Source organism: Apus apus, chromosome 16 (assembly GCF_020740795.1).
Source record: "Apus apus isolate bApuApu2 chromosome 16, bApuApu2.pri.cur, whole genome shotgun sequence".
Lineage (NCBI taxonomy): Eukaryota > Metazoa > Chordata > Aves > Apodiformes > Apodidae > Apus > Apus apus.
The window spans coordinates 1,836,781-1,860,192 of record NC_067297.1 but is presented as its reverse complement, the minus strand read 5'-3'; the positions used below and the strand labels follow the sequence as shown (position 1 = coordinate 1,860,192).

The window sequence follows — 23,412 nt, the reverse complement described above, 5'->3', positions numbered from 1 at the left end:
GGGGAGCAGGGACCAGTCACCCCACGAGGTGATGCTGTGGGTGGTGGGAGGGTGCTGGGGGCCAATTCCAGCAGCAAACACCCCCCCCCAGTGCAAGTGGGAAGCAAGGAGGTGACCCCAGGCAGGATACTGGAGAAGGGGTTGGATGGAGCAAGGAGCTGGAAACCAGAGTGTGTGAATCAGATCCTGGTGAAGAAGGTGGCACAGCCAGGCTGAGGGAGGACACGGTGCTCAGGGGGTGACTTCACTGCCCACACAGTCACCAGTGGTACCACCCAGAGGGTTTGCAGGCCTGAAAATAGCTGTTGGTGGCTGAAACCCAACCCGGGGCTTGGCCACCACCAGTGGGCACTGCTCTAATCCCAGTGTCCATGAGCTGGGGGGGAGCTGTCCCCTCCCACACTCCCCCAGCCACGGGCTAGTGGCCAAGGCCATGAGGTCCCCTTGGTGTAAAGTCAGCCTGATGGTGCTCAGGAATACGGTTTAGCCCTTGACTCTGAGTTGGGTGAATGGTTGGACTCAATGATCTTGAAAAGTCTTCTCCAAGCAGAAGGATTCCATGATTCTGTGCCAGCAGACACAGAGGGACAGCTTGTCCCCAAGCCTGGGGCTTGCTGGAGTAGCTGTGGCCACAACAGCTATGAACCCATCACCACAACCACCCCCCCAGGATAAAAAGCTGTTTATGGAGCACAAGAACCCAACAGACCCTCACAGATCCCCCCCCCCCGTGAACTTCTAGAGCTGCTCCATGACTGGGTATAATCACAGGGACGTGGGTAGAAGCTTCTACTTGATGTTCAAGGTCAAAAACTGGTTTCTGGTCCCCCCCAGCACCCCAGAGAGCAACCCCAGGCAGGCAGGTGTGCTGGCAGCCAGGCAGTGCCCCATCCTGCTCCTCCCCACAGATGGGGGGGACACAGGGTCTTCCTCATACCCTCTTGAGACCCCCAGCAATGCCCCAAATGCCCCAGAAACATCACCCTGTGCCCCAGGGGGATGAGGTCTCCTCCAAGCTCTCTTGGTGCCAGGTACCCAAATGGCCCCTCCTCAGGTGATCCCAGCCCTTCAGGTGCTTGGGCACAAACTCAGCTGCAGATCTCTTTTCCAAGAGGACCTTCAGATCCACAGTCCCATCTCCAGGCCACAGGGACCTCCCAGCACACCCAAAAATGAGGGGGTGCCCTGCCCACCTTCCCCACCCCCATGTCCAGGAATTGCTTCCCAGCCCCTCAATCCCAACAAAACATGGAAGAAGTAAATAGCTGTGAGGCTCAGGAAAAACCTTCAGCCAGTTTTTCTACCTGGTGCTGCTGAGGACACAGATCCTTGACCCTCAGGAGAAGCTGCAGGTGCAAATCTTAGGGCACCAAAGCTGGGATTTGGGAATCGCTGCTGCTTCCTGAGGTTGCTGGGAGGGAAGGGTCCTGTCCAGGAGCCAAGTGGGAGCTCACAGAATGGCTCCAGGCTCAGGTTTCTGTCCCAAAGAGCAGCATAAAAATAGAGGTGAGGAAAGGGAAATCTGCTGAGCAGTGGGACAGGGGGAACCACAGGGACAGGGGGAACCACAGGGACAGGGAGAACCACAAGGACAGGAGGAACCACAGGGACAGGGAGAACCACAGGGACAGGAGGAACCACAGGGATAGGGAGAACCACAGGGACAGGGAGAACCACAAGGACAAGAGGAACCACAGGGACAGGGAGAAACCACAAGGACAGGGAGAACCACAAGGACAGGAGGAACCACAAGGGCAGGAGGAACCACAGGGACAGGAGGAACCACAGGGACAGGGAGAACCACAAGGACAGGAGGAACCACAAGGACAAGGTGAACCACAAGGACAGGAGGAATCACAGGGACAGGGAGAACCAGAAGGACAGGGGGAACCACAGGGACAGGAGGAACCACAGGGACAATGTGAACCACAAGGACAGGGAGAACCAGAAGGACAGGGGGAACCACAAGGACAGGAGGAACCACAGGGACAGGAGGAACCACAAGGACAGGGAGAACCACAAGGACAGGAGGAACCACAGGGACAGGGAGAACCACAGGGACATGAAGAACCACAAGGACACGAGGAACCACAAGGACAGGAGGAACCACAGGGACAGGGAGAACCAGAAGGACAGGAGGAACCACAGGGACAGGAGGAACCACAAGGGACAGGGAGAACCACAAGGACAGGAGGAACCCCACAGGGGACCTCCCTGCTGCCCACCTATCTGAACTTGGAGGTGAATGAAAGGCTTCAGCACCTGCTCAATCTTGGAGGGAGCCAAGGAAGATCCACGTGGATAACAAACCCCCCTCTGTGTGCCCGGGGGGGAGCGTGGGTCACTGAAGCAGCACCAGGGACACGTGGAGACACCTCTGAAGCCACCACCTCTGGTGAAAATGTAGATGTTTTCTGCTTTCCTCCTTCTCCCCCAACACAGCTGACCCCAAAAGAGCTGCCAGCCCAAAGCCAGCATCCCCCCTTTGGTGGCCTTACCCTCTGACACCAGCCAGCCTGGCTGCACCCCTGGGGTGCTGATGCCACCAACACCCAAGCAGGAACAAAGCCCCACCCTGACCCCCACAAGGAGGACAGGATCCCACGTCCTGGGTCTTCAGCTCCTCTTTCTCCCCCTGCATTTTCTTCCTCACCTCTGCAATAGGAAGGGCTGGTGATTCATCACCAGCAGGAAGGAGATGATGGCCACGTGGCTGTGTTCCTGTGGCTCTCGGAGGCACAGAGCAACGTTTGGAGGCTCCTCTCATCTCCCACCAAGGCTGTTTTGGGGGGAAACGTTGCACATTTGGCCCCATCCTGACCTGGCACTTCATTAGCCACCAGCCAGGAGGGAGCTCAGCACCCTGGCACAGCAGGGGCTGCCACTGTCACCTCAGCTGGGGCCTCGACTGCCCAGTTACACACCAGTACCAACCAGTGCCACTCCAGACTGGTGGGGATCCTCCAGATTTACAGCAGGGGAACAACCAGCAGGCTTGAACCCCCTGTTTATTGCATATATCCAAGAGCTGGGGACACTGCCACGCAGCCAGCATCTACCAGGGAGCCAGGGGGGGGGGTGGCAAAGCCCCCAGCACAGTGACAACATCAAACAGCAGCTCTTGAATCCCGAATCCCCTGTTTCTGTCTCCTCTGGGAGCTCCACACACACACACACACCTCCCCCTCCCAGTCACAGCAGCCCCCTCCCATCCAGCTTCCCCTTTTCCCCAGCTTTCCCAGGAAAATCCACCCCCCCGGCCAGCCCTGTCACTGGGATGTGCCTGGTTTAATTGGTCACCCAGCTCCTGCAGGCTTTGAAAGATGAAAAGCCCTCGCCAGGAGAAGTGTTGAGTGGTCATGGTTTATTCATGGGGAACCATCATTATTTTACCTTTCAAGAGCTCGGGGTGATAGCGAGGAGTGAAGGAGGGGGAGGAGAGTGGGGAGGGGGGGTTGGGGGGGAAGAAGAAGCAGCCACAGGAACCCTCCACAACTTTCTTCTCCATCTCCTGCCATCCAGGGGACCAGCCCCACAAGCTGCTGCTTCTCAACGGGCTGGTTTATAGGTGGATGGGCTCCCCCCAGCCCAGGAAAACAGCACGAGAGAAGCAAACAAAGCGAGCAGCAGATGCCAGGAGCCTCCAGAGCTCCAGCACCCCCCCTCTGCTGTCCCCCCAGGGGTCCTGCTTGGGGAGGAGCATCCCCCCAGCACCCAGCCACCCACCTGCACCCCCAGCCCTTCCTCCCAGGGCAGATTTCTCCCCTGACAACCCCAACTTTTCAGCTCCCGCCCGTGGGTGATCATCCCCCCCAAGGGCCTCCAACCAGCGTGGTGACATGAGAGGAGAAGGGGGTTTGTGTCCAACCCCAACAACCGTCACCAGATTCTGATGGAGAATCTGATGGAGGAGAGTGATCCATTCCCCTCTAGAGACAAACCTTCCCAGTCCCCACCAGGGACAAACCTTCCCAGTCCCCACCAGGATGATGCAGGGACTGGACATGGAGCAGCAGAGAGGGGAGACGAGTTTCCCGAGGTGGTTTGTGTCCAACCCCAACAACCATCACCAGATTCTGATGGAGAATCTGATGGAGGAGAGTGATCCATTCCCCTCTAGAGACAAACCTTCCCAGTCCCCACCAGGGACAAACCTTCCCAGTCCCCACCAGGATGATGCAGGGACTGGACATGGAGCAGCAGAGAGGGGAGACGAGTTTCCCGAGGTGGTTTGTGTCCAACCCCAACAACCATCACCAGATTCTGATGGAGAATCTGATGGAGGAGATTGATCCAATCCTCTCCAGGGACAAACCTTCCCAGTCCCCACCAAGGACAAACCTTCCCAGTCCCCACCAAGGGCAAACCTTCCCAGTCCCCACCAGGATGATGCAGGGCAGGGATGGGACATGGAGCAGCAGAGAGGGGAGATGAGTTTTCCAAAGTGGTTTGTGTCCAACCCCAACAACCATCACCAGATTCTGATGGAGAATCTGATGGAGGAGAGTGATCCAATCCCACCGGGGACAAACCTTCCCAGTCCCCACCAGGGACAAACCTTCCCAGTCCCCACCAGGATGATGGGCAGGGACGGGACGTGGAGAAGCAGAGAGGGGAGACGAGTTTTCCAAACTGGTTGTGTCCAACCCCAACAACCATCACCAGATTCTCCTGGGAATCTGATGGAGGAGAGTGATCCAATCCCACCAGGGACAAACCTTCCCAGTCCCCACCAGGCTGATGCAGGGACTGGACACGAAGCAGCGCAGGGAGGGAGACGAGTTTCCCGAGGTGGTTTGTGTCCAACCCCAACAACCATCACCAGATTCTCCTGGGAATCTGATGGAGAAGATTGATCCAATCCCACCGGGGACAAAAATTCCCAGTCCCCACCAGGGACAAACCTTCTCAGTCCCCACCAGGATGATGCAGGGCAGGGATGGGACGTGGAGCAGCAGAGAGGGGAGACGAGTTTTCCAAGCTGGTTTGTGTCCAACCCCAACAACCATCACCAGATTCTGATGGAGAATCTGATGGAGGAGAGTGATCCAATCCCCACCAGGCACAAACATTCCCAGTCCCCACCAGGGACAAACCTTCCCAGTCCCCACCAGGCTGATGCAGGGACTGAACACGAAGCAGCGCGGGGAGGGCGCCGAGTTTCCCGGGGCGGTTTGTTACTTGGGTTTGGTTTGAGCTTCTCGGTCCCGTTTTGCTTTTCCCTCGGTCGGTTTTTTTTTTTGGGGGGGGGGCGTTTCTTTTTTTTTATTGGCATCAAGAATTCACACACTGGCACCTCACCAAAACACGGCACGAGAAACCACGGGAACAAAGGGGGATCCAGTTCTGGAGGTCACAGATTCGCGCCCAGTCGGAGAGAGGAAATTAGAAAGACTTTCTTCGAGTGTAGAAAACCTTAGAAACATCACTGTACAAATTTACATCAGGGAGATCCAGCCTGCCCTTTGCTCAGCAAGCTTCTCTTGGTGGGTGATCGTGTTGTTTAGGTGGGTTTTTTCCCCCCACCAAAACCAACTGTTCTGTTGTTGTTGCTTGTTGTTCCGGCGACGAGAGGTTGGGTTTGTTTTTTTGCAACGACGACCACAGAATATACATATATATATCTCTCTCTATATATATATTTATGTATATATTTATAAAAAGAAAAGGGGAAGAGGAGAAGGGAAATGAAAGTCAGCTCATTCTGCAACGGTCAGAACTAACACAGAGAAAACCAAGCAGGCCATTGAGTTTGAAACTGTACAGGAGCTCGTTATATATGTATATATCTATATACATACATATAGAGATATGTATATATATTTATATATACCTTATGTACAAGGAAATGGAACAGCATACTTTACAGGGAGCAGAAATTAAGAAGGCTTTTTTTGCAGCTGACCAAGCTTCTCAGAGAACTGCTGTTGGCACCCAAAGGAAAAAGAAATCGAAAGAAAAATGGGAAGGAAAAGAAAGAAATGGCCGAGAAAGGAGGAAGGAAAGTGAAGGTGCCCGGGCCAGGGGCTCCCTGGGGCACCTGGGGGGGTGTAGGTGGCATCTTGTGATCCCACCAATGTAAACCCCCTTCTCTTTAAGCTGTAGGCACTGGCTCCTCCAACATCCACCAAAGGTGGAGGTCAAGCAGCTCCTCCACCTCCACAGCTTCATCTCTACCCATTTCTGTCTTAAATCTTCAGCATCTGGGTTCCTACCATGGTCAAGTATTGGAGAAAAGTCCTTGGGGCTGGACTCTGAAGCTCGTCACCCCCAGGAAGGGCCTGGTCATGGCTCAGAGAGGACTTGGGCAATGTGGTGGTGGTGGTGGTGGGGGAAAGTGGGCAGGAGAAGCAGCAGGATTGGGAATTGAGTTGAGCAGCCAAAGGAGGGCAAAGTGCTTTGGGGGCTGTGCAGCTCCACCTCTTCCATCACCAGAGCGACCTCCCCACCCAGCCCCAAACGTGGTGTTTCCCAGTGAAATGCTGGGGAAAAAAAACCAACAAAACTTGGACAACAGCAAGGTCAGGGATCCAGGAACACAGGGAAAAACCTGGGAGGGCAACCAGAAGGATGGAGCAGCCATGAGCTGCAGGACCCAAGCAGGAGCTCATCTCTGGGGCTGCTCCACCTCAAGAGCCTGAGATGTCCCCCAGCCTCGGGGACAGCTCCTGGTGTCTCAAGCTGCTGCTCCAAACTCTGGGCTAAAATGGGCTCCGTGTCTGGAAATAACCCCTGTCCCTCCTCTAGCTCATGCAGCTAAACTGAGCCCCTGGATGGACCTTCTTGCTCCTTCAGATCTCCTGTTAGAGGGCATTGTGGAGAGCTTCTCCCACGTCCCCTCACTCCCTGCCTGCTGCAGGGCTGGATATTTTTAACACTGGGGAAAAAATAAAACAATCCCCCCAAAAAACCCACCCCACAAACCCCTCCCCCCCAAAAACCAAAACCCAACAAACCCTGCACAAAGCCAGAGTCAAAAAAACCCCCCAAGAACAAACCCACCAGCAACAACAACAACCACAAACATGACAACAAATGAAAAATATTTGTTGGTTTGAGCTGGTTTTGGGGGGTTTTGTTGTTGGGTGTTTTTTTTTTTAATAATTAAGGTTTGCAAAAAGCAGAAGGCATGGTGCAAACACCAGGGCTGGAGCTGAGCTGGTTTCTGAGGAATACAGGGATATAAATTCCACCATCCCCTTGTGCCCCAGCTCTGCTCGTGGCCTGGTCGAGATGTTTCAGTGAGGGGAGGAAGAGGAGGGAGGTGTGGGAAGAGCTGGAGAGGTTCGTTGGCTCCAGGAGCACTTGGCTCCTTCTTGGATGCCCCAAATCCAAGGGTGGACACGCTTGGCTGAAGTCACTGCAGAGCCCTGTGCTCCTGGTGAGGACCCAAACCAACGTGCTCTCCTTGAGTCTTGCCAAGGGCTGGCGAGACCCCATGGGGGGTGTTTCAAGGTGGGACTTTCCAGGCACATAGAAGGTTTGGGGCACAGAGCACAAAGCCACGGTGTCTCAGGGTGGAGGTTGGACCTCCCACCATCAATCTGCACAACATCTATCAGGCTACAGCATTTTTGACACCCCCAGTGCTGAGCATCACCCGGGGTTGTCACCACCATCTTCCCAACATGCTCCAAATAGGAAGCTCACACCTTTAGAAACTAAATCCACCGAGCTGGAAGGTCACCACCACTTTTCTCCTCCTTCTGAGCATGCTTTGGGGACCAGGGATTTCATGGTGACACCTCCCTGTTGTCCTTCACTCCTTCCCGCAGAGCCCAGGACCACGGCAGGTGAAGGCATTGGTGAAACCTCAGAGGGACCCTGAGGAGCAGTGCAACATTTATGGCACATGAGAGCAGAGGGTGGAGAGGGCCTGGGGTGGCAGGGAAGGGTTGGGGGGTGGGCCGGGGGGCTGAGGACACGGATGAGGCAGCTGGTGTGGGTTAGCAAGGAAAGAGGTGGGATGTGGAGGAGGCAGAGGGTGAGGAGCCACAAACAGCCTTTGAGATGAGGTGGTGCTCAGCCACCTGCTGCATCACTCCCAGGGGACCAGAGACCACCCTGTGAGGGTGGTGAGACCCTGGCCCAGGTTGCCCAGAGAAGCTGTGGCTGCCCCATCCCTGGCAGTGTTGAAGGGCAGGTTGGATGGGGCTTGGAGCAGCCTGGGCTGGTGGGAGGTGTCCCTGCCCATGCAGGGGGGTTGGATCTAGGTGATCTTTGAGATCCCTTCCCACCCAAACCAGTCTGGGATTCTATGAAATGTCCCAACAGCACCAGCAGGAGCCTCATCCAGACCCACCCTCTGCCAGCACCTTCAGAACCTGGATTCACCCTCCTGCTCCTGCCCACCCCAGCCTTGATCCATCCACACGTGTGGAAGTCTTAAGGCCTACAAGCACCTTTGTATCCCCCTTGCTCCCCCAATTCAAGCCCCATCTCTTCCCAGCTGCAATGAAGCTCCTGATCTTCCTTTACTGGCACCAAAGAGGTTCAAACACCAGCAAGGGGAGGTGGAGGAGCAACCCTGGGCCAGGGGGTTTGCAGAGTCTGGTCATCCCTCCAAATTCAAGCTGACTTAGACAACTGAATCCTTCAGGATGGTTCCTGTCAAGCAACTACACTCCATGAAGGCCTGAAAGGACCATCTGCTGCCATCCCATGGCTCCACAGATCATCTAAAGATGATCATCTAAAGATGAGCCCCAAGGCCCCCCCTGAGCCCGTGGGGAGAAGGAGATACCAGCAGGTGGTTCTCAGATGGCAACAGCAGCTCCCAGATGCTTCCCAAAGAACATTCCTCTGGGAAGCCTGGGGTTTGGCTGAGGGAAGGTGAAGATGAAGAGGGGGGGGGAGGGAAAAATGGTCCTGCTTGTTGAGGGAGGGATGTTGAGCGTGGGGCTGGGAAGGGAGATGCTTGCTCTGTACAACCAGAGCCTGGCTCCAGGGATGAGCCTGGGAAGGAGCCCCAGGAAGGATCCCAACCCCCAGCATTCCCAAATCCACCTTCAGGAGGTCAGAGCCAAGAGCAAAGCAGCGCTGGGGGGGGTGGGGGGGGGGTGGGGGGGGGGGAGGGAAAGGCTGATGAGCCACAGGCTGGGCCAGGGGGGCTGGATGAGGAGGGGGGTGGGGATGTGCCCTGCTGAGAGGGGCGGCCAGGGGTGGGGGGGGGGAGCGAGTGGGGATGGCCGGGAGGTAGAGAAGCCACTTGTGAAAGGTCACAGCTGCCCACCAAGGGGGAGAGAGGGGGGAGAGGGACCCCTCCAGGAGATGCGTTTCCCTGCGGGGAGCAGCCGATGGCAGCAGCACCCCCGGGGGGGGGGGGGCGGGTCCCAGCACCGCCCTCCCTGCTCACCAACGCCTCCCCCTTCCTTTCCGTTTGTTGTTTTTTTTTAAAAAATAACAAATAAAGCAAAGAAATTGCAGAAACCCATCGAGAACTAGAAAGCAACCCCCTCCCGGGCTGGGCATCACCAGCAGGTTGGGCTCAGAGGAGCCCTTGGAGGGGGGGGGGGAAAAGATTGAAGCCACCTGCCCCAGAGCTGAGCCTGTGCCCACAACCAGCCACTGTCCCCGGGGTGTCCCCGGGGTGTCCTCAGGGTGTCTCCAAGGTGTCCCCAAGGTGTCTCCAAGGTGTAGCCAAGGTGTTCCCAAGGTGTCTCCAAGGTGTCCTCGGGGTGTCCTTGGGGTGTCCTCGGGGTGTCTCCAGGGTGTTCTCAGGGTGTTCTCAGGGTGTCCCCAAGGTTTCTCCAAGGTGTCCCCAGGGTGTCCCCAGGGTGTCCTCAGGGTGTCCTCAGGGTGTCCCCAGGGTGTCCCCAGGGTGTCTCCAAGGTGTCTCCAAGGTGTCCCCAGGGTGTCTCCAAGGTGTCTCCAAGGTGTCCCCAAGCTGTCCCCAAGGCTGGGCCACCAGCTCAGCTCCTCCAGCCCTTGCAGAGAGGTTTGGCAGAGTGAAAAAGGCTGGGGGGTTGGAGGGGGTGGGGTGAGGGGGAAGAGGTTGGTCCCTCATCCCCGTCCCGCTGCTCCTCTTCTGTGTCCCCGGGTGGGAAAGCCGAGAGGAAGAGGAGGAAGCTCAGGGGGAGGAGGAAGGCACCGTCCCTCGACTCCTGCTGTCACAGCCTGCAGGGGACACAACAGAGCAGGGTCAGCACCGGCCCCGCGGGGTCTTGCAGGGTAAAAACCCTCCCCAGACTGTGTTTTCCCCCACACACACCCCAAAAAACAGAGCCCAAGTGCTCCTGCCCCTCCCGGTTTGGGTTTGCGAGGGGCAGGGACCTCTTTGGTGTCACCCAGAGGGACAGGGGCTGGTGGGGACATCCACCCACGTGCCAGCTTCCCCACCCCCTCCCCAGCAGGACCTGGGTGGGTTTTGCCCCCTGTCCCCTCCCTGCAGGATGAGCACAGCTCCCTGGGGAGCTGGCACCTGCCGTGGGACCAGTGGCCATGACCCAGCTCCTTCCAGAAGGTGCAGCTGGGGTGGAAAGGGAATGTCCAGCCCAGTGTCCTCCCCCCACCACCTCTTAGCAAAAGAGGGGCTGGTAATTCATGAAGGAGGAGCTGCCCAGGCAGCCCAAGGTGGGGGGGGTAAGGATGACAAAACCCTTCCAAACCCCACCAGGCAATTCCACAACCTGGGGATTCAGCCACCTCCAGCTCCAGGAGGAGGAATCAGCTTCTCTAACCTTCCTGGGGCCCAAGAGGGATGTTTGAAGCCTCCTCGAGTGGCCTCACTTCTCTCCCTCAGCTCATCTTTCCCTCCACCCCCCCAATCCCAGATTCCAGCCCCCATGGGCTGGGAGATAGATGCTGGGAGAAGGGAAAAATCCCCACCCTGTGCACGTGGGTTCAGCTCTTGGTCCTATTAGTCATAATAAGATGAATTCTGGGGGAGAAAATGAGTTTCTAAGTGATTCTTCTGCCTTTTTTTCCCTGCTGTTACCAACAAGCCAGATCCTAAACCCTGCCTGGGGACCCATCTATGGCTGCTGGAGCAGGGAAATGGGACTAAGGCAACGGGATGGGGCAGGATTGGGCCACGAGCTGGCTGAGGGAGAAGAAGAGACCATGTTCTTGTCCCACCACGGGAAGCTGCAAGGGCTGGTGCAGGGAGGGACCTCGGGCAGGACATCCCAACCCTCGGTTCAAGCTGGGCCAAAAAAGGAAAAATCACCTTCCCAGGAGGGAAAAGCTGCTCTGGGCATCATGCACAGGCAGGCACAGGAGCCCTGGTTGATGTCCCTGAAGGAGATGTCCCCAAAGGAGATGTCCCTAAGGTCCTGGCTCCAGCCTGCCCCTGGACCTACCCTGCTTCTTCCTCCCAGTGTTGGTGGAGCAGGTCACCAAGCTCCTCCTCATCATCTCCAACTCCTTCCACAGGCTTTTCCAGTCCCCCAAGGACAGCCAGCACTGCAGTGACAGCTGGCACGGCCACAGCACTTGGTCACCACACTTCCTACCCCTTCTGGCCCTCCCCCTGGCATCAATACACCCACAGCTTGTCCCCATGGTCTCCAAACACCACCCAGTGGGGTCTTGAGGAGTGCAGGCAGGGGAAGGACAAGCAGGGGCAGGGGAAGGACAAGCAGGGGCAGGGGAAGGACAAGCAGGGGCAGGGGAAGGACAAGCAGGGGCAGGGGAAGGACAAGCAGGGGCAGGGGAAGGACAAGCAGGGGCAGGAACTTACTCTGCTGACTTCCAGAAGTGCCCAGGGTGGGAAAGGCGACGGTTGCGCTTTGGCAGTTTCTCCAGCATGTCCATGAGCTTGGTGAAGGTGGGTCTCTCCTCTTGCTCGTAGGCCCAGCAGAAGAGCAGGATGTCCTGCAACCACGTAGGGGGTGTGTGTGTGTAAGCAAACAGCCTGTCCCTCTCCTGCCACAACCCCCGTGCCCAACGTCCAGCCCATGAGGACCTTGTCTCCATCACCACATCCTGGTGAAGGGCTGAGGTGGAGGGGACGTGTCCACCCCACGAGGATCCCACCTCCACCACCACATCCTGGTGAAGGGCTGGGGTGGAGGGGACGTGTCCACCCCACAAGGATCCCATCTCCATCACCACACCCTGGTGAAGGGCTGAGGTGGAGGGGACGTGTCCACCCCACAAGGATCCCATCTCCATCACCACACCCTGGTGAAGGGCTGGGGTGGAGGGGACGTGTCCACCCCACGAGGATCCCATCTCCACCACCACATCCTGGTGAAGGGCTGGGGTGGAGGGGACATGTCCACCCCACAAGGATCCCATCTCCATCACCACATCCTGGTGAAGGGCTGGGGTGGAGGGGACGTGTCCACCCCACGAGGATCCCATCTCCATCACCACATCCTGGTGAAGGGCTGGGGTGGAGGGTATGTGTCCACCCCATGAGGATCCCATCTCCACCACCACATCCTGGTGAAGGGCTGGGGTGGAAGGAACACACAAGCTGAGCTGCCACTCATGCCACAGCAGCAGGGCTGAGCCTCACCAGGTGGGAACAGAAGGTCTCCCTCTTTCCTGCTGGCAGATCCTGGCCAGCAGGGAGTGGTTTTCAAAGGGACCCTCCACCACTGGGGCAGGCTCCTCCTCCACACACCCCCCCCCCCATGGGGCTCCAGCCCCACAACACCTACCGAGATCTCCTTGCCCATCCCAATCTGGCTGAGGTTGGGCTTCATCCCTCTTCCCACCTGCCAGATGATTGCCTCTGCTGGCTGCGTCTTGAAGGGCCATTCCCGTGCGTGCAGCTCGTACCAGATGGTGCTGAGGGGACACAGAAGGGATTAGAGACAGGAGGAGCTGGGACAGGGGGGACATCTGGCCATTGCACCCACATCCACCACCTCTCCCTGCTCCAAAAATCACCCGCACCCAGGAGGTGGTTCAACCCAGATCCAACACTGGAGGTGCTCAACGTTCATGAAGGAGATCCCACCACTCCCAGGTGGGGAAACTGAGGCTATGGACCTGCCCAAGAGGAAGCCACCAGCCAGGATGGAGGCTGGTGGGAAGCAAGGGCAGAGCCACCAGCCTCTTACATCAAGTGAGCATCTCCTGCTGGGCTGCAACAACTCTTGGCAGAGCAGCTTCAGAGATGATGTGGGGGGTAAATCCATGGTCCAGCTGCTGGGCTGGCATTTCCAGCTCTGCCACCAGCTCCAGCTGTGCCAGGCAAGGAGGAGCCTGAGCATCCAATTTCCCCTCCCACTTTTTTCCCCCCCTTTTTCTTCTCCAAAAAAAGTGCTCTGAGCAGCAAAAAAAAAGCCAGCCAAGCCATGGCATGAACCACCCCCTGATGCCCACACCAGGTGATGGCACACGTGAGCCTGCAGCCATCTGCTGCTGCACTGCTCCCAGTGCTCAGCCAAGCCCTCCCTTCCAGCAGGACTCCCAAATCCAAAGGAATCTCCCCAAACAAGGATGTCAGCAGCCTGAGCTGGTGGCCACCCCCACAGTCCTCCACCCCCGCTACCACCTGGGAGTTTTGCAGCCTTGGTTTCTGGCACTTGGAGGTTGGATGAGCCTTGGAGCCCACCACGCTGCTCCCAATTTCCATGGCAGAATTCCCTGGAGCTGCTTTTCCCTTCAAGGGATGCCCTGATGGCTGCTTAAACCAGCAAGAAAGGGGGTTCAAAAGGCATCAGGGTGGAAAACTCTGGTGGAGCCAGGGGGGGAGGAGGGGTCTGATGAAGGGAGGATCACTCTCAGGAAGGAGGGGCTGCCTGATTTTGGAAACCAGCCCTCCTGATTTGGGGAAAAACGTGCCCAGTCTGGCTGGAAAATTCCACACGTTTGGATGATGTGAGATGCCCTTTGGTGCTGTGGCTGTGGAGGACCAGGACGGGGTGGGTTAGCTGGAGGTGGAGCAGGTCCCGAGGGCACCAGAGAAGACCCTCAGGGAGGAGCAAGGACTTTGAAGCTATCTCAACACATCCCTTTGGTGTTCCCAGTTGGGATTTTGGGGCTGATTTTTTTTTTCACCTTCCCACTCTTTCAGACCCAGCCAAACCATTTGGGTTGGAGTATGGATGGTGCTCCAAGAAGTCCTGGGCTGCTCCAGCTCCCCTTGCAGGACAAGCCCACCTAGATAATCCTAATTACTACCACCAGCTTCAACACCACCCACCCACACGCTTGAATTGAACACTTTGAGAGCCTTTTAAAAGACCTTTTCCTCTTGCTGTCACTGATCTACAAACCCCTCCAGGGAAGCAGTGATGGCAATAACCCTCTGGATCATCTGGGAGCTTCCTGGGCTTGGCAGAAGGCAGCAGAATAAAAAAAGAAAGAGGAAAAATGTGGGGAAATCTTTTCATCTTTAAAGGGAGCTGGTGCTTTTATGGAAGGACAAAGCTCAGGCTCAGAATAAAAAGAAAGAGTAGAAGCTCAGCTGAAGTAACCAACTCTCACTTGGTTCAATGTGATCTCTTAATTGCTTCTTTATTTTTGTGCTATCAGGGAAGAAGAATTAAAAAAAAAAAAAAGAGCCAGACCCTTTCAGCTGTAATTACTGGGGTTTTGATGGAAATGTTGCCTCCCACAGCAGCCCCACACAAGTTAGTCCCTGCAACCTTGAAAGTATCCAGGAGAAAATGAACCTGCTGGGTCCAAGCCCAGCCCCACCTCAGGAAGGGGTTTCTCCTCTTTATCCTGCTGTGGGGGAGGTTTCCTCTCAGATCAAGGGCAGGAGCCATGAAGGACACTCAGCAATTCTCAGCAGCAGCTCCCCCAGCCCGTCTGGTGGGGAGAACTGGGGTGTTCAGAGGCTCCCAGACCTGTGTGGCCAACCCTCCTCATCCCCAGCCCTCCTCACCAGCAATTCTCCTCACCCTCAACCCTCCTCAACCCCAACCCTCCTCATCCCCAAAACCCCCCTCACCCTCAACCCTCCTCAACATCAGTCCTCCTTGACCTCAATTCTCCTCAACCCCAACCCTCCTCACCTTCAACCATACTAATTCCAACCCTCCTCATCCCCAGCCCTCCTCACCAGCAATTCTCCTCACCCTCAACCCCAACCCTCCTCATCCCCAAAACCCCCCTCACCATCAACCCTCCTTGACCTCAATCCTCCTCAATCCCAACCCTCCTCACCTTCAGCCATAATAATTCCAACCCTCTTCATCCCCAGCCCTCCTCATCCTCAACCCTCTGCATCTCCATCCAACACCCAGAGCACCTCCACATCAGCACCCACCCCAGGAGGATGCAGGGGAGGGATGACTCCAGGCTGGCATCCCCAAGATCCCAGCACCAGGAGCCACCCTGGCCTGGAGCTGAAACAGAAGGATCTGGGGATTGAGAGGGCTTTAACCTCAAATGTCCCAAACAGGAACGTGCTCCAAGCCCAGCATTCCCACAGGAAATGTCCCCTTGGCTTTGAGGTCAGCAAATAACCACCCTGTCCCCTCCGGGCTGCTCAGGGCAGCTGACACCTGACACAGCATCATAGAACCATCAAGGTTGGAAGGGACCTCAAAGACCACCAAGCTCCAACCCCCCTGCCATGAGCAGGGAACCACCAGACCAGGCTGCACAAAACCTCCTCCAACCTGGCCTTAAAAACCTCCAGGGATGGGGCATCAACAAACCTCCCTGGGCAACCCATCCCAGTTCCTCACCACCCTCATGGTGAAGAATTTCTTCCTCATATCTCACCTCAATCTCCCTCTTCCAGTTTTAATCCATCCTCCCTTGTCCTCTCCCTCCCTGCCCTTGTCCCAAGCCCCTCCCCAGCTTTCCTGGAGCCCCTTCAGGCACTGGAAGCTGCTCTCAGGTCTCCCTGGAGCCTTCTCTTCTCCAGGCTGAACACCCCAACTCTCCCAGCCTGGCTCCAGAGCAGAGCTGCTCCAGCCCTTGGAGCATCTTGCTCCTTCTCTGGACCCTCTCCAACAGGTCTAGATCTTGTGCTGAGGGCCCCAGAGCTGGACACAGCTCTCCAGGTGGGCTCTGAGCAGAGCAGAGGGGCAGAGTCACCTCCCTGGCCCTGCTGGCCACGCTTCTTTGGCTGCAGCCCCAGTCCCCTGCAGCCCACCCAGTCCCTGGGGACTCACCCCAGTGCAAAGACATCCGAGTGCTTGGAGAAGGGCAGCTTGTCCTCCTCGGTGTCTGGCGAGAGCTGGCGGATGATCTCGGGGGCGAGGTGGCACAACCAGCCGCTCTGGATCCTCAGCTTGTTCTCCCTCCTGCCAAAACATGGGGCTGAAGCCACAGGGACCACGTTGGGGACACACATCACCACCAGGCCACCCACCAGCAGCTCCCCCAGCCCACCCGGGGCATTTAAGCCTGGTTTTCTCCATGGCATCCTGGCCAAGTTGGGTGTTCAGCCTGCCCTGAGGAACATGGGCATGGTTGGCGTTGGTGCCTGTCCCTGCCAGGCATGGGGGCACCATTTGGGCATGGGGTGGTGGGGGAGGGGACATTGCAGCTCTGCTGATGGGGATGCAGGGGCTGCCGTGGGTCTCAATGTGACCATTGCACCAAAACACCTCAAAAGAGTGGGGGGCAAAGCATTCCCCGGGGGAAAGCCCACCAGCAGTGCCACCCCAGCTGGCCCTTGTGGTCTGAGCAGGAGTGGGGACCTCAAAAGGTCTCTTCAGATCAAACCCACCCTCAAATAACGGTCTGGGAAACAGTGTTTTCAGGTGTTTGTCCCCAGCCAGCTCCTCTCACCCACCGTCACTCCCAGGGGCAGCCTGGCTGTGTTAGGATCACCCACCCCATGATGTGGGGTGGCCCATCTTCACTGTGACATTGTCATTAAATCCCAGGCTGCCACCCAGGGACTCCACCTTCCATTCCCCTCAGCAGCCTCTCAGCTAACCTCAGCCACCTCTTACTCTACCTCCCCAAGGTCCCCCTGCTCCCTGCAAATACATCAGGCCAACAGTTGAGGATGATGGTGGTTAGTTCCTCATCCTTTACACCCTCCAGCAGGCACCTGGTTGCATGAAAAGGTTGCTGGTAGCACATTAAGCATCTAGATTGTATCCAAGCCCAAATCTGACAGCGTAGTCTTGGAGGAGGTACCAAAAACTGTCCCATGTCACATCAGGCTGGAGAAGGAGGAACCCACCACCCTCACGTGAAGGGATTTCTCCCTGTCTGTGCTGGGATCCTCTCCTGAAGATGGAGATGGTCTGGGATAAGGGATGGCTGTGGGCTTGCTGGGGCCAAAACCCCAGAGCCCACGTGCCAGGGGGCACCATCCAGGCATGGGCATCTCCATCCAGCCCCAGGAGGGGTGACAAGGTCCCACTGCAAACCCGGCTCCACGTGCCCGACCAGCACAATCCCAAGCTGACACAGTCCAGCTCCTCCCTGACCCCCAGCATCACCCCTGGGCCTGGAACCCCCTCCCTGGGGAAGGATACTGCAGCTCCAGGGAACGATGAAGCCTCCAGGGTCTCAGTGGCTCCTCCTCACCCTGCTGGGGCTGAGCCAGGGCCGCAATCAGCCGCTCCAGCAAGACCAGGACCCTCCAGCCCCAGGAGCTGCAGGTGAGAGCACTTTGGCCCAGGGGGGAGGCTTTCAGCTCCCCAGCTGGCTCCTTTCACCATCTTCCAATTACATCCTCTTAATTACAAGCCAGCATTAGGCACCAGAGCAATTAGAGAAGAGGTGGAGGAGCTTGCTCGTCCTTCCCGGTGTCTGTGGTCTCCTCCGGGCAGGCAGCACTCAGGTCTGCTCCACCACCCCCAGCAAGCCCAGGATTGCATCCAGGGCTTTTATTTTGTTTGCTTGCTCCAACCAGCCAGTGCTGTGATATCCCAGGCATGGTGTCCAGGTTCCCCGTGGGGTGCTCAGGGAGCTCCACAGCTCCCAGGAGTTCCCCAACTTGCAGCTGCAGGTTTACGACTCTGAAGGCAACCCCAAACGTGGTCCAGCCACAGCAGTTGGAGGTGTCATGCCAACAGTTGACCCCACCTTCCTCACCAACTTGGCCACTTCCACGAGCAGAAAGTGGCACAACCAGCTGAGCATCTTCTAAACCCACTGAAGGACAAGCCAGCCCCAAGGCTTGTCTACTCCAGACCCACCTTGCCCCCTTCCTAAGGACAGAGCAGCCCCACCGAGGCCAGCAACACTTAAATAAAGGAGAAATCAACCTGATGTCCCCAAGATGAGACCCTGGGTTACACGAAGCCTCTGCACAAAGCATTTTAGTTGCCAGAGCCACCTCGTTTTCCAGCAGCACCAGGGTGTCAAGGCACAGATGGGCACTGAACTCCTCATACTGGACACGTTCATGACCTGAAGATGAGCCTGCTCGAGGTGGATGAGGAGGATTTTAAAGCCACCTCTCTTTTTTTTTAACCCAAGTGGAAACAGGCCAGCTTGTAGTTCTCATTCACATCCAAAGAGAAGTCACCATCCTTAATTTGACCTGCAAAAACTGGCTCCCTTCTCCATACGTGCTTGTCCGTGCAAGGTCTGAGGACCCAAAGCTGGGCTTTACCTTTCTGCACCTGAGAGAAACCAGAACCAACCAAAAACCAGCCCTGAGAAGGGAAATCAGACCTGCAGGATCAGACCTGCTTCAGAACTCACTGTGACTGGGGAGTGTGGCTCCTCAAAGCCTCCTCTCAGCTCCCCACCAGCAGAAGACATGCGTGCCACCAGCAGGCCAGGGCAGCCACACTGAAAGCTCCTCAGGGCAGAAATGTCCCCATTTTCTCCCTTCCTCAAGCAAAGCAGTGCTCATTTATGTCCAACCTTGCCTTTCTGACCATCCCTCCTCTCCTGAGTCATCTCCTGGGCTTTACTCCCCCCAAGTGACACCCCAAACTGGAGCAGAGGTTGTTCCACCCCATCCAGTTCCCCGTTTCCCCAGTGTCTCATCTCTCATTGTATCTCCAGAGCATCTCTGACCTTCACAGCGAAGGTCCCTGCCAAAATTGGGCCATTTTTGCCCCAAATCCTTCTAGCACTGCTGGAATGAGCTCCAACCTCATCCTGGCAGGACCTAAGTCCCAGACTTTCAGCCCAGCTGCTAAACCAGAGCTGAAAGCCACGTCCTTGCAGAAGTGATGCTGGATTTCTTGGGCTTCCTCAGCTTTTGGCTGAGTTTCTGCTAAAACCAGATGATATTTATACAAGCAGAATGGAAATGTTGACTGCCCAGCTCACCAGGAGAGGGGCATAGGATGGAGAGAAGCTCCATCACCTCTAATCCTTTGACCTCTTCACACAGGAACTAGAAATGAAATGTGTCATTTCCAAGGGATGTTTTATCTCCTGAATATCTTTGCCTGAAAGTGGTGATTGGTCAGGACAGCCTCTCCAGTGACAAACACCATCACGTGAGGTGATGGAGATGGAAGGAGCAGCATCATAGAATCAGACTGCTTTGGGTTGGAAAGGACTTTCAAGACCACCCAGTTCCAACCCTCCTGCATGGGCAGGAACACCTCCCACCAGCCCAGGTTGCTCCAAGCCCCATCCAACCTGCCCTTCAACACTGCCAGGGATGGGGCAGCCACAGCTTCCCTGGGCAACCTGGGCCAGGCTCTCACCACCCTCACAGTGAAGAATTTCCTCCTCATGTCTCACCTCAATCTCCCTCTTCCACTGTAAAGCCATTCCCCCTCATCTCATCATTCCACACCCTTGTCCCAAGCCCCTCCCCAGCTTTCCTGGAGCCCCTTCAGGCACTGGAAGCTGCTCTAAGGTCTCCCTGGAGCCTTCTCTTCTCCAGGCTGAACACCCCAACTCTCCCAGCCTGTCTCCAGAGCAGAGCTGCTCCAGCCCTCCCATCATCTCCGTGGCCTCCTCTGGACTCTCTCCGTCAGCTCCGTGTCCTCCTTGTGTTGGGGACTCCAGAACTGGACACAGTTCTCCAGGTGGGTCCCACAAGAGCAGAGTAGAGGGGGAGACCCACCTCCCTTGACCTGTGGGTACTGGGCTGCTGGAGGAAACCTGCCCAAGCTGCTGGCACTGATAACCCAACTCTTGGCTTGTGCTGCTTCTGACACAAAGGGTTGTGTTTCCTTCCCATCCCCCCCAGCTTTGCTTTCTTCCTTTCCACAGCTCCTGAAACTCTTTGCCCTGTTGCTCCTACAGCTGGAAAACCTCCCAAAACACCGTGAGGGGGGGGGGGGGGGGCAAAACCAAAACAACAACCAACATTTAATAAGGACCATTCACTAAACAACCTTGATTCCAAACCCAAAGAGACCCCAAAATGTCACAACACTGCAAATGTCCCAAGCTTGGCTCTTGTTTTCCCTGTGCCCTGCTCCGTGCCCTGGCTTGGTGCAGACACCATGGCCAGATGCCTGCAGCACCCAAAAGGTCACTAGAATGGCCAGGGGGACAACCAGAGGGACAGCTCCACTCGGCCCAGGCTGCTGTGCTGGTTACACCACTCATGGAGCCAGAGGCTGGAGATGAAGCAGATGCTGGGGAATTCTAACAGTGGTGTTAGGGAAAGGCCAAGGACTCAATTGGTTTGACTGGCCAAAGGAAATGAAGCCTGAGGAGCATCTCCTGGCTGGCTGCAAGGTGGTTTGGCCATGGAAATGATACATCCTGTGGGAAGAGGTTGGGTCCAAGAGCTCCTGCCCAGGGCCAGGTCCTGCCTCTCTGAAGCAAAGTGTTGGAGACTCCCACCCCTTCCCACCAGCCTAAAGCTAAACCTGCCTAACCTCTGCCATTAAACATCAAGTTGAACAAGCCCGTGAAACCACATCAAACCCAAGCAAGCCCTTTCAACCCACAAGGTCTTTTCCACCCAAAGTGGTTCTCTGATTCTGAAGCTGCAGCTCCTGCACCCGAGGCCAGAGCAGTTTGTTCCCACCACCGGCTGCTGAGCCCAGACCTGCAGAACCCCCAGCCTGGCTCTCACCAACCATCCCTCTGGGGCTTCACACCACAAACCCACCACCAGCGTTGAGCACGGAGGGAGCAGGGCTGGGGGGCAGGTTCTGCAGGAGCTCTTTTCCCAAAGCAAACCTCCTCCAAAGCAAGATCCCGGGAGGTGAGATGGTGAAATCCCTTGGGTTGCCCCAGGGCACTCAGAGGCACCTTGTCCTCATGCCTATGGAGGCTGCAGATCCAGAAAGGCACCTGCAGAGTGTTTTGGGGCTCCCTCCCCATCTTCCCAGCTGAAAGGGGAGCTGTAGGGCATGGGGAAGGAACGGCAGTAGGTCCATGTCCTACCTGCCTGCTTGGAGAACCCCCGAGATGCTGAAGAGGCCGAAATCAGTGATCACCACCTTCCCGTTGTCGTAGAAAACGTTTTTTGACTTGAGGTCCTTGTGAAGGATCCCCTTGGCGTGCAGGTAGCCCATTCCCTAGGGACAGAAGAGAGAGAAAAAGACCCCCAAGTGGCACAAACAGCCAGAGCAGGGACAGCCCCACAGCTGCCAAGATGAGGAGAACATCCTCGAGCCACGGCGGCACGTCCACGCTGCTGAGCTGTGGCTGAAGGCCACGTGTCCCCAAAATGTCCCTGCAGAAAGGGTCCGGGGGGGGAGGATTGCTGGCTTGGGACAGGCACTGGGTGGTGCTGATGGAGGGTGATGGGCTCGTGGTGTGGGCATCCCAGCTGTGGTGGCACCCACTCATCTTCCTGCTTCACTGATTGTGCAGGAGAAATGAGCAGCAAAGCAAACTGGCAGGTCGTTTTCCTCAAACCCTCTGCTGAGAAATTGATTATGATGATGATGGTGATGATGATGTTTTCCCCTCTGTTCTCTTTCGGGGCTGGGAGCAGAAGGGTAATAAGTCAGAGCTCTCCATCACCAAGGCCCTGGCAGAGCCATTAGTGCTTCCTACACACACGCCACCACCACCAGGCTGGAAACAAGCTCCTCGCAGGAGTCCTGCCTTAATTCTTTCCCCCTGGGACAAAAATTGCTTGGTGGTTAATTAAAATTATTGCTAATGATGTAAAAAAAAAAGAAGGCCATGGATGGGAATTCCAAACTCTCCTGCACTGGGCTCCTCAAGCATCAGTAGATGGAGCAGATGGTCGACAGCTCCATGTGGCCAATGTTCTACTCAACGGGGTAACCAGCTCCAGGGAGGGGAAGAAAAGCTATTTATCCTGACATCAGCAGGGCTTTCCATGCTGCCCCACTTGTCATTCTCATAAGCAGGCTAAGGAAAAACTTGGTCTGGAGGAAAGTGCTCACGGATCCAAGGCAAAAGGGTCAGCAAAGTGTTGCTGAAGTGCAAATGTCAGTTGGGCGTCACGGTTTATTAACTGGATCTCCAAGGGGGGCTCATCCTAGGGCTGATCTTCTCGTGGGTGGTTGTTCCACCAGGCAGGAAGTGGAACGAGAAGGTATTTTTAAGTTTGCAGCTGGGAGGGATGCTCTGCATTTCAGAAATGAACTGGGAAAATTGGGAGAGTCACCTGCAAAACCCACGTCTCAGAGAATCACAGACTGGCGTGGGTTGGGAGGGACCTTAAAGATCATCCAGGTCCAACCTCCCTGCATGGGCAGGGACACCTCCCACTAGATGAAGTTGCTTAGAGCCACATCCAACCAAATCCTCAAATGCAGAAGGCCAGGACATGGGGAAATAATCCTGAAGGTACCAAGGACTTGGCAGCAGCACAGCCCCACAGGGCTCTGCTCTGCTCCAGGGGCAGTGGGGAAGGCTGGGGACAGGCAGGGACAGCAGCCACCCCAACACAGCATCTTGTGGGGGTTCATCTGCATCCCTGAGTGGTCACATCCCAAAGAGCCTCTGCTCAGGGATGCTGGAAGAAGGGAAGGATTTGGAGCTGTGGCAGACCCTGAGGTGATGGAGCTGCAGCTGGATGTTTGGACCATTCCAGCCTGCATCCCCAGCAGTGGGACCAGCAGGGCCAGGGAGGGGATGGTCCCTTCTGCTCTGCTCTGCTCAGACCCCCCTGCAGGGCTGGGGCCAGGGCTGGGGTCCCCAACACAGGAAGGACATGGAGCTGATGGAGAGAGTCCAGAGATGATCCAAGGGCTGGAGCAGCTCTGCTCTGGAGCCAGGCTGGGAGAGTTGGGGTGTTCAGCCTGGAGAAGAGAAGGCTCCAGGGAGACCTTAGAGCAGCTTCCAGTGCCTGAAGGGGCTCCAGGAAAGCTGGGGAGGAACTTGGGACAAGGGCAGGGAGGGATGGGATGAGGGGGAATGGATTGAAACTGGAAGAAGGGAGCTTGAGATTGGACATGAGGAGGAAATTCTTGGCTGTGAGGGTGGTGAGAGCCTGGCCCAGGTTGCCCAGGGAAGCTGTGGCTGCCCCATCCCTGGCAGTGTTGAAGGGCAGGTTGGATGGGGCTTGGAGCAGCCTGGGCTGCTGGGAAGTGTCCCCGCCCATGCAGGGGGGTTGGATTTAAATGGTCTCTAAGGTCCTTTTCTAACCCAAACCACTCTATGAATCTATGATTAATTAGGGATCTCCAGGTCCCAGCCCGTGAAATAATGATGAGGTTTTTAAAATCTGCTCTGAAG

The 23,412-nt window shown here is 56.4% G+C and overlaps 2 protein-coding genes across 3 annotated transcripts in view; both read right to left on the bottom strand.

The window, feature by feature from the left end:
- Nucleotides 1-1,427, bottom strand: part of NOS1 (nitric oxide synthase 1) — a 94,076-nt gene extending 92,649 nt beyond the window's left edge. For both annotated transcript variants that reach the window (XM_051633946.1, XM_051633952.1), the window contains exon 1: nt 1,305-1,427. The gene's annotated coding sequence lies outside the window, so the exon portion shown is untranslated. The remainder of the gene's footprint in view (nt 1-1,304) is intronic.
- An 8,296-nt stretch (nt 1,428-9,723) lies between these two features.
- The window catches only part of KSR2 (kinase suppressor of ras 2), a 65,866-nt gene continuing 52,177 nt past the window's right edge, over nt 9,724-23,412 (bottom strand). Inside the window, exons 15-19 of the mRNA XM_051634277.1 lie at nt 21,139-21,272; nt 16,029-16,160; nt 12,609-12,738; nt 11,681-11,814; nt 9,724-10,116 (exon numbers count right to left, since the gene is read on the bottom strand). Of these exons, the coding sequence (XP_051490237.1) occupies nt 10,110-10,116; nt 11,681-11,814; nt 12,609-12,738; nt 16,029-16,160; nt 21,139-21,272 (537 nt within the window). The 3' untranslated portion in view covers nt 9,724-10,109. The remainder of the gene's footprint in view (nt 10,117-11,680; nt 11,815-12,608; nt 12,739-16,028; nt 16,161-21,138; nt 21,273-23,412) is intronic.